We start from the raw sequence: 14,858 nt of genomic DNA, 5'->3' as shown, positions 1-14,858 counted from the left end.
TCTACTGTACAAACTGCAGGTTGTAAAGAGAAAATATCCCCCACTTCAACTTACCCCATTATCACCTAAGATGTCTAACTGCTTTATGAGGTCTGGGATGCTGACATCCTGCAAAGAGAACAAAGTAAAGGCATGGCCTACACATTCCATCATGGCTGCAATATTTGCCCCTCCTATAAACCATGCTGAAAGTAACCATTTTCTTTTATCCCATGGAGATGCATTGCACACTGATTGGAGTTGTCTTTGAGCCAGGTTTTATCATTATGGTGAAAATTATGAGTCCAATTCAACTGTTTCATTTATCTCACACTCTTATATTACATTAGACTGTGCTTAAATGATTAAGGTTTAGTGGAGTTATTAGCAGGGATGAATGTAATGAGTTATACAGGCAGCATCCTGTTAAATCCCAGAGTTAAAAGTGCTGCCTTACTTAAAACTGACTTACCTTAACACCCTCCTTCATGCAGTAGATCTGTAGAGCACTCACACCATCTGAGAATGGATGAATCTGGAGATTAAATGGTGGGGACCTTCTCTCTCTTTCCTGAAAATAAATTGAAAAGACACCACAGAACATATTAGAATGAAGGAGATGCACACAGAACTCACTAAATGCCATAGCAACTGTTTACATCATGCTTTGCAAAAACAAGCTCTTCATTTTGGAAGTCAGTGAGAGAAACATTTAGACCGGGTCTGAAAATCAGTGTGCCAAGTAGGACAGGATCCTAAACCTGAGCTAAATATTTTACTGGGGATTATTTATTTGATGATATAAAAGTATGCTCAACATTTCTTTCTCCTCCAAGACCCACTCAGGGTCATGAAAAAAAAAAAAACAAGCAAAAAACAAAAAAACAAAACTAAACCCTTGATGGGGCTTAAGCCTTGCTTATTTGGTGAATTTAAATGTAATTAATTTATGTTGATTTCAGTAGTCTTCAGGCCATAAGTACAAACAGACCATGTTGACAATAGGCTGCTCCAAAGTATCAGAAAAAACATAACCTCAGGTGTGGTAACCAGAAGCCACATTGACACTGATCAGCTAAGCTTCTCTATGCCCACTGGGCACCCAGCAGAGAGGTGAACCAGTCAAGCATGGAGCCTATTATTGCCAGGATATTACAGCTGACATACTTTTGCTCACAATTAAAAAAGCTGGGCCTGATTTGTTACTCTGTTATATCACAGAAATGCTGTTGTAAAACACTTGATTAAAGTTTGCGCCCAGTGCAAGTGCACCAGTTTAATTTGCTGCCAGCTCTGCTGTAATGAGCTCATCCATCACCTCCAGCTCAAGGTTGCGGAACTCCAGCAGCTCATTCTGGTCTCGGGCATCCTGCAGCTCCTGTTGCAGACGGTTGTTTTCTGCTTCCAGTTTCTCTATCTAACAGAAATAGAGAAATTCAGGATCTGTGTGACTATTACAAGAAACACTGAATATTTGGTGAGCAGCAGTTGAGCTAGCACAGACAGTGCAAAACACAAACTCTATAGATGATTCACTACTTGCTGATTTATCTCAGTGAGTTCCTAAACTCCATAAAATGCTTAGGCTGAAGGCTTTCCTGTAAGAATCCAATCCTAGTGAAGATCAGACAAATGAGAACCCATCAGTCAGTCTGTCTGGATGGGGAAGGATGGCACAGGGCTGGAGACTTACAAGGTATATTTATGGAAGGGACGAAACACACACCAAGCAGCCGTGTCTGGGGAGCTATAAAATGACAAGAGACTTGGTGCTGGGAGTTACGGCCTCTTGCTGATGGCAGTCATATGTATGGCCAATGCTGTTACTGTTGGTGATAGGCAAATGACATTGAAGTCCTCTGTATCCTTACATTCCATGATTAAACATATACACACCCACATACAAACAGGTGATATTCTTATATGTACCAAGAGATGGAGCAGTACAAGTTCCACTGGACTTAGGGGTGGCTTTAAACCCTTAAAAATATTCAGAATGCACAGGGACTAGGAGTCTGAAAGGGTCCTGGTGCTAGAGGGTGACTGCATTTTTATGGCTGTTTCATACCCAGAAGCTGAGCTCAACACACCCCAGCAGTGTAGCACCAGCCTCTTCAGTGCACTGCTACTGGAACACAAAGTCTGTGCTTCGGTGCCAGAGCAACAGGTAAAAGCTTCCAGCTCCTGGGCTGGAGCTTACCAGCAGAGCAGCTGCATCAGCAACTGCAGAGCCAAGGCAGAACTGGAGAGGGTTTGTCTTTCCATATGTAATCCTGCATATATTAATTTATGCTGTTCTATCCTTATATTACACCTATAAACACCAGACTGCATGTCTAAAAAGCGTGTTGTAGGATCCAGATTACCTTCCAGAGTAAGCCTGCAAAACTTTGGAACATACCTTATCTAAAAGCTCTTGGTTCCTCTTAATGAAAAGCTGTTTGTCTTCCACCCAATGTGAGTCCTGTTGGATGAAGCAGTACTATGACAGAATAATCGAACACCATGAATTTGGGCATGTTTATTGGGCTTTAAAATCCTACAGGAACAAACTGTCATTTACAGAATAACAACATATTAGTCTACCAAGCTGTAGGAAGGCTTCTGAACTTGCTAGACCTGCTTGTTTGCTGAACAATGACATTACAAGTCACGGAAGCCTATACTGAAATTGTGCTAGGCATTTTGTAAGCAGAACACGTAACATCCACAATAGGAAAATACAGAAGAAGTGCTTACCTGCCCTTTCTGTGCCAAAGTTTTCTCCAGGTCTTCTATCTTGGCTTTATACCTCTGGACTTCAGCTTGGAGCTGTTCCTGGGCCTGTTGGAAGTCAGACACAGCATGAAACAGTAACAAAAGCAGCAGTGTGACAGGTATGAAAAAAGAAACCAAACACTGCAGAGTCTGGGTTTATGCTGTTGCTTCCACTGAACAAGGAATCATTACACAGATTCTGACTCAGCAATGTTTTATGCTATCACTCAGATTGGCATAGAGATGACACGTGGGAACAGTGTGGTAGATCAGCCCCCTCTCCCCACGCAAGCCCATTATTACCATGCATTGCACTACAGTAGCAAATACACTTGGGTGAATATTCCTGAAGTTGGTGCAACATGTGCCTTTCTGAAAATCCACAGCCCTACGCTTGCCTTTAAAACCCAACCCCTTCATACCTGGGAAAGCAAAAGATGAGAATATCCTTGCAATTCTGTGCCAAGCTGCAGAATTGCCTGCTTTGGCATGCCTGCCTAACTGCAGTTTTCAGGTTGAGGTATAGGACAGACTTGTAAACTGAGTGATTGTGTCCATTCTTCAGTGTTACTTTATGTACTCAGCAAATAAGTGAAATTGACATCTCTGTTGTTTGTATTGTTGCTGTATATAACTTCCTTCCCTTACATACTGCTTTTAGGGGTTTGTATGTCCTGATGGCAATGAAATGCTTTTGCCCTCAAACAAATACGGACCTTGGCTTCTCTTTCAGCATCAATGATGCCTCCTGTCTGCTCCTGCAGTAATGCATATGCTCTCTGCAGGGCCTGGTACTCTTTTGTCAGCTGTCGAAACCGTAGCTCTGATTCTTCTGCTGCTAAGCCCTGAAAGATAAGAAAGGACATGTCTAAGCACCAGCCAGTAGAAAACTGCCCAAACAAAGCACGCAAGAGTGATAGTTGGTTTACAGGTCTTCACTCAGAAAGCATTTTTTGAGAGCTTTGAAGTTTTAAGACTGTGGAATTTATATATCTTTAAGCTAAAATATGCGATAGGTTTACTTTCTTGAAGGAGGAGAGGAAAAAATTCAGATTCAGTGAGATCATAGCTGTAGTCTCTATGGAGTAGATTTTGAAAGAACCTCTCAGCATTCCAGTACAGCAGTAACCAAAATCGAGGCCAAGCTTAATGAAGAACTTACCACTCAATATGTACTATAAAACCTAAATGTTCTTGAGAGCCTGTCCACTTGTTTTTGAAGTAAAAGTCTCTTGAAGACCTGTCCTTGCCTACTGAAAAGAGTCAGATCTTACCTCATCCAGATCATCATCTGGGGTTGCTGGTGTTCTGTCTGTTCTATATGAGGCCACAGAGGAGGTTTCTGAGTCCATGGAATCATCATCATACCCAAAAACTGTATCCACCACATGTCTCTAAAGAAGGGAAAGCACAGTTTCTGAATCTCCTTGGAAACAGGTAGCCTGAGTTTCTGATGAGGGGGAAAAGCTAGTTCAAAATCACATTGCTAGTTACTTAAAAAAGGTAAGACATCAAAAAAGAGCAATGAGCTGCCCCTGCAATTACCATCTCCAAACAAACCCAAAGGAAATTATATTCAAGATTAGGTCTTGTGCTGGTGGAGAAAATGTTTGCTGACTGATTTTTCTGAGCTGAGGATTTGTCTCAGTCTGTTGGAGTGAGTGAAAGCTATACTAAAACAAAACTAGTGTGAAGGAACTTTTATCTCATTCATTTTTCCAGCACTTAAGCAACTGCCACATGTTGTAAGAGATTGCTCACACTACAGTTTGGTTGTGTGTCTGACACCTCACTGTCTCCAATCTTGGTGACTGAATTAAAGCAAACTAAAACTGTGAGTCATCTCTATGAAGGTATACATGTTTGACACTGCAGGCTGGGTTTCAGGGTACAGATCTGAGCATTTAAATACTTGGCTTATGAATAATTCTGCAGACAAACTGATCAACAAGCATTTAAGATGCACTTCTGCTTTGCAACATTTTTCACTTTTGCTGATAGGTTACAACCTTCTAAACCCAGAATTTGAATCACACAAAAAAATTGTACCAACGATGCCAATAACCCTCTATATATATTGCCTTTTTTATTATTTTTCCAAATTAAGACAATACCTACGTTCTCCCATACTATAATCTCTGTCTTAGAAACAAGGTGACTGATGAAAATACCTTAGTCTTTGACTCTAAGTGATATCTGCTGTGTATTGCTTCAAAATCCATACAGAAACCACGTGATGACACATCTAGGATTTACTGGTCTGAAATTCTCTGTGTGTAGGAGAGTGTTGCAATACTTTCACAGAACACAGCTGACAAACTAAGGGATGTCCTTGGACGACAAAAGGCAACCAAGATCTGTTTCCTACACAGTATTTAGGATGTGGAATATATATATGTGGAATGCAGGATGTAGATGTTGCAAAGTCATTCTTCACATTTAGCTGATGAAGGGGCTATTTGAACAACTACTGACTACTCAGCTCTAAAAATGTAAATTATGCCAGCTTTGGACCTGACCCAGTTCAGGGTAATAAAAAGGAGTAGCCAAAGCCCTGCAGAACTGAGCAGGAGAAGATGACACTCGATTTACCAGGCAGAAACTTCCACTTGAATAAAAAAGATGTACAATGATTTTGATGTAGCCCATATGTGCTGTGAAAAATAGATAGCAGAAGATAGATGGGAAGGTCTCTGGAAATGTAAAACACACCTCAGCATAGCAGACCTTGAGAGCAGTATTTATAGAAACCAGATGGAGGGAAGATTATTACTATTCCAGAGAGAGAGAAAAAGACCCATTTTGATTAAATTAAAATAGCTATGCACTCTTAACTGTATTTCAAAGTGGACTTGAAAAGCTCTTCCAAACTAAGGTGTTTATAAACCCGATCACTAAAGCAGATTGTTATAATCCACAAAGCTCTCTTTAATCAGATTGCTAAAGTGTGTTTTCCAATGGAGCCCACCAATACTTTTGTAAGCTGAAAACAATTTTTCCTCTTACTTTAATTGGCTTCGAGCTCCTTTTATGCTTTCTGCGGCGAATGAGCTTCTCCCTGTCCTGGAAAATAGGATTATAAAGTTACTCTCTCTTCTCTTGTTTAAAGCCATAGAAGGCTAAATCTACAGGAAACAAACCACTGGGATTCCACCAACTCTCTGTTCGTAAATTCAAACAGAAATCTGATTCCAGGTCAAAGGACGATTCATATCCAAATCTGTGTATGTCAGCTGAAAAGCATGAGGAGAAGGGAAGATATATGAAAAATAACCCTTGCTGTGCAGTTGCCTGTCAAACAACAGGTGCTGATAGATTTTCTGTTAAAATTACTGGGAGATTTGAGGGACTAGTTTGGTCACTGTATCAGGCTGTCTGCCTTCCGTGCAGAGATGTTGCCTCTGCCTTAAAGTCGTTAGATGGATGATAGTGTTGATTTCTATCCTAGCAATGATGTCTTAGAAGAGGCAACAGCCTGTTTTGGAAGCTCTTTCTCCTTCCCTTTAACATCATGACACAAAGTCAGCTGAAATGGGGACTGCCAGTATTAACTGAGAGAACTGGTGAATCACTGTCTAACAGCACACACTTTTCCAGCACTGGGTGCCTGCCTGTTGTTACAGAAACTTTTCAACGGCAGCTTAGTTTTAATGGTAAAACAGCTTTGTATAGCTCTGCCTCATGAGCCTGTAGGTATCTTCCCAAACTCCACAGTTCTTACTCTGCACTCATTTCTAGTGCTCAATTCACACACAAATTAAATTCTTGAGTTGTAGGGGCTGATGCCCCAATAGAAATTCAGTTAAACTGCATCCATGCACACCTGCATCTAAATATTTCAAGGAGGGAAAGATATTAACAATCAGACTCCTAGTCAGAAGAAGAAATACTATCAGTGTGAGCTGTGCACAGGAATCCTTTCTACATACCCTTGTTAACTCATCAATTATGTTCTGTTGTTCTATGACCTGAAGCTTTAAGAATTCAGTTTCTTGTTCCTCATTAGCCTGATCCAGATCATTGAGGGATCTTAATTTCTTTAGAGGAGGATGTGATGTTATTTTTTCTCTCTGTGGTAACAAGAAGAAACAAATAAAATAAAATCCAGGAACTAAAAGACAAAAGGTTAGGTTAAAAATTTGACATTATCTTTCATTTAAGCTGTACAGCTCTTTAAATACACTTGAGCTACACCATTTTTATAACTTTATTAATACCCATTGGCAGGTCTTAACAATAAAGCAACACAGCAAGTCCAAGTTCTTAACAAAGCTTTATCTATTCGCTTCCTGTGTTACAACGCAGCCTCTAGAGCAGCCCTGAAGGGTTATATACCACAGCTCTGCCTGCACCAAGATGCTGCAACATGTGGCAAATATAGCTGCATGCCCTACCTGTCCAGGGGCTATGCAAATAGTATCTACTCCCATGACCCCATGGTTCCCATCCTATGACCATGTACTGTGAGGAAATGAATATGCTTTAGTCATGTGAAAGACAAGGAGGAAAGGCAAAAAATGTGGTACCACGTCTATTTTACCTAGAAGGCTCATCTGCTCCTGAGCCTGTGTGGCAGAAGAGATGGCTACAGCCTGTGATAATTACTACAGACACCCACAGCTCACTAACTCCCAAAATTTGGGCATCTGTAGTGTAAAGAGCAGGTGTCAGGGAGCTAAGTTAGAACATGTGTGCTCTGTGCACATGTATCTGCCAGTGGTGCTGCCCACTGACAACTGGTGCATGCAGACTCCCAGGTCCCTGCTCTTTGCTGTGGGAAAGCCCAGGGGGCTGTGATCTGTACTGCCAGAGCTGAGGAAAAAGAATTCTTACCCATGACACCTGCAATCAGTTGATCTGGCTTCTGGGCATGGGTGAATTGCGAAGTCTTAAAGTGCATTAACTTTGTAACACTGAGTCATTTTTTCTATAGCACAAGAAAGTCAATCTGACTGTCTAATCCTAATCAGCAGGAAAGCCACATCCATCACAAAACAATCAGCCTACTCACAACAAAGACAGAGGCTATTGCAAGCCAGAGACACAACACAATCACGCTTAGCAGGAGAAGTCTGCTTATAAACAGTATTACACACAATATACAAGACATTTTCTCTGTGAATGTGCATGTATACACTATGCATACATGGCCAGAACAACAGACACAGATCATGCAGTAATCTTTTTTGCTCTTGAGTACCAACCATTTCTATGTTTTCTTTAGTGACTGCTTTGAGTTTATCTTCCATGCGCTGCAAAGACTGCATAAGTTCATCATTTCTCTTCGTGAGGCACTTGTTCTTTTCCAGAAGAGGTTTACATTGTTTCTCAGCTTCTCTGACACGCTTCAACTGAATTGATAATAGCAATTAATAATTGTAAATAATCCAAAGAGAAGATACTTTTTGTCAGTCCCTTGTTAGAAGTATTTTTGTTACTTCCCTATTGGACTACTGCTCCAGTAAAATGCCAGAGAAAGTGAACTAATGGAACTGATGCTTACAGATTCCATAACTTACTCTATCTATAAATCTCAAAGCATATCTGTTTCCAGAAGGTGGCTTTATCTACAGGAAAGTTCAGACAGAGATAAGCAGTCCAACAAACATTTAGGAAACTGCAAAAGTGCTACAAAAGTCCAAAATTACCTGTGCTTCATCTGCAAGAAACCCACTGATTTTCTCATTGAAAGAGATTAACATAGGTACATAATCAGTCTGGATTCTAGCAATAACAGCTCAGCTGTAAATCTGGTTTTTAATGCCACACAATGAAATATTTGTTCACAAGTGTGATGACCTTTGTTTTGATCAACAAATCCCATAATATATGAAGGTGTCCTAGGGCATGCTTGGAAGTTTGAGTATTGGTACAACTAGAGTTTAAACCGTGATCTCTTCCTCTGAAAAATTATCTCCATTCAGCAATACTAAGTGGTTTATAGGTTTATCTCTTTTTCCAAGGGAGGACAAGGTGGTATGTGGCTGTGGAAAGACATCACTTTTGTGCTGAGCTGATCATTCTAACAAAGGCATCATCCTATACACTGCTGTATGCTCAAAGGGTCAAGAAGGGATCATAAGCATTCATACAGAAACCTACAAGCCTCACTGCCTCAACTGTCACTGTGATTTTGTACTCACATTACTTCAATAAAACCACTGCTTCATTCAGCATAAAATGTTCAGTTCTAGGATAAAAAAAAAAAACCAAGAAAATTAAAACCAGCCTCCTAAGTGACTAGCCTGAAGGAAGGAAAAGGAATATTCACCGCTGGCTATCATCCCTGAATCCTCCTCCTCTCTTTGCCTTTCCCTGTGGCTCCCAACCTCTATCTGAGAGTGTAAAGCTCACACACCAGTTCATTTCGTTCATCCACGAGCAACGTGTTCCTGTCTTCCAACTTCCGGATGGTGGCGTTGAGCTCCGCTATCCTCTTCTGGTTCCTGCGCAAGTCCTGGTCGGTGGAACAACACCAGAGTTACTCATTCTTCTCAGAATACGTGTTTGGGAAAAGAATCCTCAAAAAGCATACAACAGTTAACTTAGGCTGTCATCATTCACAAATTATTATTGACACACCTGTTATTATTGGATTATTATTACTATATTTACAGATTTTTACAGTACTGAATATGCTAGCAAAAATATACCTTTTTTTTTTTTAAAGAAGTATTTCGTTAGGGAGATACTTTAAAGGAAATTTTTCACTTGCTTAAAAAAACAGAAAACAAGCAAAAATGTGTTGGTATCTTCTTATGATGGGAAAAAAAAAGGCAAAAATTCTAATTTTATTGCCTTTCCCTATGCATTGTTTATATTTGCTGAGCCACAACATCAGGTCAGAAAGTAACAATCCCTCTCAGTAGCAACACATTTACATTCTTATTCCTCTCCTGTGTATGTGTAAACATGTGTGTATACATCATATTTTAGGCTCACCACCAGTGAGCTGCATGCTTTGTGAACGACAGCAAGGGCTGTGTATGGGGAGATTAAGACAGAGAAAGAGGAGGACCTCGTGGGAGTCTCCTGGCTTCCATCCCCCAACCTTATCCCTGCCCATCTTCCGAAGTCTATCTGTTTCTGAGAATGCATGCTAGCCACATAGTTCATGGAATGAGTCTTCCAAAGGAGCACTAATTATTTTAGATGTTTTATATTTGTAAACAGAGCAACTGAGGAAACATCCTTACAAAGTTTTGTCCCTCAAGCATTCTCTCTGAAGAATCTATGGACATCAATTCTCTGTAGTAAGAGTGGGAATATTTTCCCAGGGCCTTAGAAAATATTTAAGCAAGAGAAACAGCCATTTCACTGCTTTGCCTGTAAAACCTGCGTACAGGGCTGCTGCAGTGCTCCGAACCATCTCCAGCCCTTCCTGGGATCTCTCTCTTGGGACTGCTCATGTTACACTCTGCTTCCTTCACCAAGAAGAGCTGTTCATCCAGAGCTTCTTTCTGCAGCTGCAGCTTCTGCACATAGCCTGTCTGTGTCTCCAGTTCTTTCTCCAAGGAAAATATGATCCTGTCTTTAGCCTTGATCTCGTCCATCTGAATGAGAGAAACACCAGAGCAATGACATTACTGTGTAAAGGCAATAGCATTTCAGCCTTCTCCAACCTAGAAGTACATGATTTACTTAATACCAGTGGTCACTACTTAAATTTGCACCAGGCTTGTAAAACAACATACTTTGAGTTTCAGTAGCTTATCCATCAGCCTGACATAAGAGTGAAGCCCAGGAACCGAGCACAGCATGATGTGTGAACAGAAAATTGGATGAAGAGTTCAGGCTTTCACGTTGTGCTTTGGTCAATTATTTGTGCCAGTAAAAGACAAGTAAATGTTATTAATCTTCTGCTCAGAGAAAAATGCTATTCGTTTTATTGTTACTTCATTTCTGCCTAATATCCCAAGACAAAAAGAAGTGCTTCTTCCTTGACCTCACAGCAACTTTAAGAATGATGGTTGAGAGGAAAATTTTAGAGTAAAACGAGCAATATCACTGCATACAATTCTTTCAGCCCTAAAAATTTCTCACAACATCACTGGACTGAAGAAAATTTGGTAAAAGACTATGCAAATCACTCTGGCAGAATAAAAGTACTATTATCTGGGAATTATACAAATCATTCCCTTAAACAAAAACGGTATCTATGCTAAATTTTGCCTCAAGCCGCCAAAGATGTTTTCTGGTGTTGCAGCTTTCTAGGCTTGCTGAAATCCTCACCCAAGATATTTTTCAAATGAGTAGGGTTAGATTCTGATCTGCATTAATTAGCTGTCACTCTGATGTACCTTCCTCCACTCTGACAGCAATACAATGGACTTGAAAACCACTTGTGCAAGTCAGATAAAAATAATTCTGGACTTCTTGGAGTAAATAACCTTCAAAAAGTCTTTCATCAGTTGCTACAGATGAAAGCATACAATACATAGGTGGAACCAGAGTTGACTTTAGTGTTACTAAATAGGTCAGTTTTATGCTGAATTTCTCTATAGTTCATTTTTACATTAAAACCCTGAAGAGAGATCTTCAATTTCAGATGAGAAGAAGTCGTTTCTCCTCATGGCTACACAGAACTGCAGATGGGATGAAAATAACAAAAAGGGTCAAGATTCAGAAGGCAGGCTCGAAGAATCCACCACTACTAATTTGTGCTGTATTATTGACCATTTTGGCAACACATACTTCCAGTATGCAGACTTTGAATCAGGGGTAAAAGGGAATTTTAAATTTAAAAAAAAAAAATCATTCTTTACAGTTTAAATTACTCTTTTTAACTTATCTGTCAAATCTTTAATTCCAGTATTCAAGCCAAAATGTCCACCATTGCAAACAGGTCCAGAAGACAGGGAAACATGGTAACTTGCATCACTGCTGCCATGGGCCTCACTGTGTTCATTTTCCCCAGTAATTACTAAAGGCTCTACCAAGACCAAAACAAGAGGTACTTCCCCTCTTTAATGTGCTTTTGATAGTATCACAAGGCCAGAGAAAGAAACAAACTACAAGATGCAAACATGCTTTTTCTAACACTGCACATGTCTTAACACCTCTGGAAGCCAAGTCCTTTCCAACTACACTCTCTTAGTTTGAGATGTCAGCTGCCATCACAGTGGCTGCTCTAGCTGACTCACCATGATCTATTTACTGCTGAGAAATGACAGTGAACGGTTTTGCAAACAGAGGTGCATTGCAGAATTATGTTATTCATAAAAAGGAAGAGGCACATGAGGCAAACTCACTGCAGCTTAAGAGAACACATGAACATTTTGTTTACTGACCAGGCGACGAATATCTCTTTCACTCTCCCACTTGATCTTGGAAATGGCTTCCTGGTGGGACTGATGCTCACTCCGAAGATCCCCCGCCTTAATCTTATCAGCTTGGATCATATTGTTAAGGGCTTCATCTACCTGCTTTTTGGCAGACTTCAGTTCAGTGATTTCCTGCAGAAGCTTAAGGCGCTCGGAGTCGAACTGCTTCCTGGCCTCCTCACGCGCCTCGATGGTCAGCGCTGTCCTTACTTTGTCACTGCTGCCATCCCGCAGCGCACACAGCGCGGACTTGAGGCGCTGGATTTCGCTGTCGCGGACTTTCACCATCCGTGTCATCTCCTGCTCGTGCTGTTTGATGAGGTTCTCCCTCACAGCCTGCAGCTCCTTCATTTTCTCCTCATGGAGTTTGGCTTTGAGCTCCGTGATCTGCACAGTCTGCTTGCGCTGCTCCACCTCACGGATACGCTTCGTTTCTTGAGTCTTCTCTCTTTCAAGTTTAGCAACCTACAGTGACATAAAATGTGAGTCACCTGCTACTGACACAGTGCTATCAAAACAAACCCACCTAGACACACAGCCATGTCAAACAGAGAAAGATCCTGCTGCAGATGGTCCTCCACCCTCCTACGACAAAATATGGGCCGACACCCAGGGCATTCACAAAGATCTTACGCTTCCTTTCCTCAAGTCCAAACAACCCTGTCTTCTCCAGCTGTCTTGCCTCACACAGTGACACTACGCAAACTTTAAAAATTTCCTCAGGAAATCAGGTCTCATGTATACACAGAGATATGTAGAAGACACATTTGTCTTATAAGTTTTTAACCCACAAGTCAACCTCCGTCATATTCACCAGAAAACTAGAGGGCTCAGAAACAGCAAGGTTCCAACAACCTTCATGGACATGGGCAGTCAATCAGATGAGAAAGAGATGACTGCCTCTGTATGATCCCAAATGATATAAGGTGCAAATCTGAAAGCCAAGGAAACATTTTCTTTTACAGATGTTCCTACCCATACACAGAATTTTAGAAGGCATTAGTACTCACTTCTTAGACACATATCTACAGAAAACCACACTTCACTGGTTATTATGCTTACGGAACAGCTAGGTATACTGAAAATCCTTTGCTACGCTTCATTAGCAACAGTTTTAAATTTTTTTGTCCTTAGCTTTGATATAAAAATTACAGAGCAACCCACCGGTACTCAGTACACTTAAACCAATGTATCTCTAAAGTGTGATCTACTTCCTGAGATAGTATTTTTTATCCCCCCCTCTACTCCCTGATGACAATTACTTTAATACCCTGAGCACTCAGTCCAGTTTAGTTGCAGGAGTGGACAAGAACATCTGCGGGTGGGTACCTGGAAGGTACCAAAGCGCACACGCAGTTCAATTATTTTGTTCATTTTCTGCTCCCCTCCTTTCCACTGTTACTCGAGCACATTTAAACATATTTCAGATCAGCTTTTTTTGGTTTAGTTTTCAAGACCTTCCTACTCTCATAACTCTCGTTCTGGGCCATCCTTGCAATGATGCCTAGCAACAAAAAAAAAGAAATCTGCACTGGCAACTTTCATAGTGAAATTCCATAGCTGCAGAGACAACAAAAGCAGCAAGACTCAGAATACAGTGGAAAGCATTACAGAAGATCCCTGGGCCACCAATTTTCTGGAAGCCAGCCTGGAGCTCCTTAAGAGAATAACTAAGCCTTGCTAGTGTGAAACACATGAAAGCCAAAGTTTGCAAGGGAAACGAATGAATCAAAAACCATTTTTGCTTTCCAAGACTGTCACTGACCACCTAGGAAAAAAAAAGGGTGAAGAATTATGTCCGCTTTGTTACAGCTTGCAAATTAATGGCTCTACGCCCCACTGGTAGGTGAAGGGAGAAGGCCCCCAGCAATTGTCAGAACATCAGATAACACAGAACTGGGTGTTCTTGCTTTCATTAAGCTTAAATTATACAAATCAATTCCATTAAACTGGCTAATAGTTGTCTGAGATCACCAGTATGATTAACATTGACATCTGTCCCTAAAAGAAAGAAAATACAAAAAAGGCCTCTTAGAGGCTGAAGGATTTGTGGTTATTCAGGTTTGGAAGCCAGACACAAGTTGTTCTGGGTTTATTTGCCCAGAATATATGCTTATCTGCAAAGGAATCAAAGAACCACGTTGATGGACTTCAATTATATTCCATTTGGAAAAACAAGGTGTCACTAGGCATCATCCTTTGAAAACATGGCTGCCAACAGACTCCAGGTGGGGGATGCCTGTCTGCAGCTCGCACTGCCTCCAATCTGCTTCATAAATATTCACCAGGAGTTATTAAACAGACATTTGCTATCTTCTCTGCTTATTAAGCACACACTTATAAACCTGAAGACTGTCTTAATCCCAACCATGCTGAGGGAACTTTAGTACTTAACATGTAAGGGTTTATTGCACAAAAGCTGTACCATGACTATAAAACACAGATGCATTGTGATTGCCACTAGAAGCATCTCTAAATGAAGAGGCAGCAACACTGTGGAGAGCAAAAAGTACATTTCTTTGCAAAGCCAGTTCAGCATCTCTTGTGCCAAAACTGATGCTCTTTGCAAGGATTTCAATCAAATGTGGACAGGGTATGCACACAGGGGGTGTAAAACAACAGCCAGTATTTTATACTTTGATAACATCCAACCCATTACCCTTCCATAGGTTAAAAAAGCTATAGTAGTGTGAAGAGGTATGTTTTACATAGACCATGAGGGCAAAGAGACCGTGAGGGCACTTCATTCTTTCAAATCTGAAATAAGGGCATGTCTTGCTGAAATATCAGCCATTCAAA

General features: G+C 40.8%; 1 protein-coding gene across 1 annotated transcript in view; it reads right to left on the bottom strand.

Annotated features, from left to right (window-relative positions):
• The window catches only part of JAKMIP2 (janus kinase and microtubule interacting protein 2), a 42,609-nt gene that overhangs the window by 12,430 nt on the left and 15,321 nt on the right, over positions 1 to 14,858 (bottom strand). The window contains exons 3-15 of the mRNA XM_071758727.1: positions 12,027 to 12,524; positions 10,080 to 10,289; positions 9,095 to 9,193; positions 7,941 to 8,087; positions 6,666 to 6,806; positions 5,743 to 5,799; positions 4,011 to 4,130; positions 3,453 to 3,581; positions 2,719 to 2,802; positions 2,381 to 2,443; positions 1,298 to 1,396; positions 452 to 550; positions 55 to 108 (exon numbers count right to left, since the gene is read on the bottom strand). Coding sequence (XP_071614828.1) covers positions 55 to 108; positions 452 to 550; positions 1,298 to 1,396; positions 2,381 to 2,443; positions 2,719 to 2,802; positions 3,453 to 3,581; positions 4,011 to 4,130; positions 5,743 to 5,799; positions 6,666 to 6,806; positions 7,941 to 8,087; positions 9,095 to 9,193; positions 10,080 to 10,289; positions 12,027 to 12,524 — 1,800 coding nt within the window. The remainder of the gene's footprint in view (positions 1 to 54; positions 109 to 451; positions 551 to 1,297; positions 1,397 to 2,380; positions 2,444 to 2,718; positions 2,803 to 3,452; positions 3,582 to 4,010; positions 4,131 to 5,742; positions 5,800 to 6,665; positions 6,807 to 7,940; positions 8,088 to 9,094; positions 9,194 to 10,079; positions 10,290 to 12,026; positions 12,525 to 14,858) is intronic.

This window comes from Heliangelus exortis, chromosome 15 (assembly GCF_036169615.1).
Source record: "Heliangelus exortis chromosome 15, bHelExo1.hap1, whole genome shotgun sequence".
Taxonomy (NCBI): Eukaryota; Metazoa; Chordata; class Aves; order Apodiformes; family Trochilidae; genus Heliangelus; species Heliangelus exortis.
This window is presented reverse-complemented; position numbering and strand designations above follow the sequence as displayed.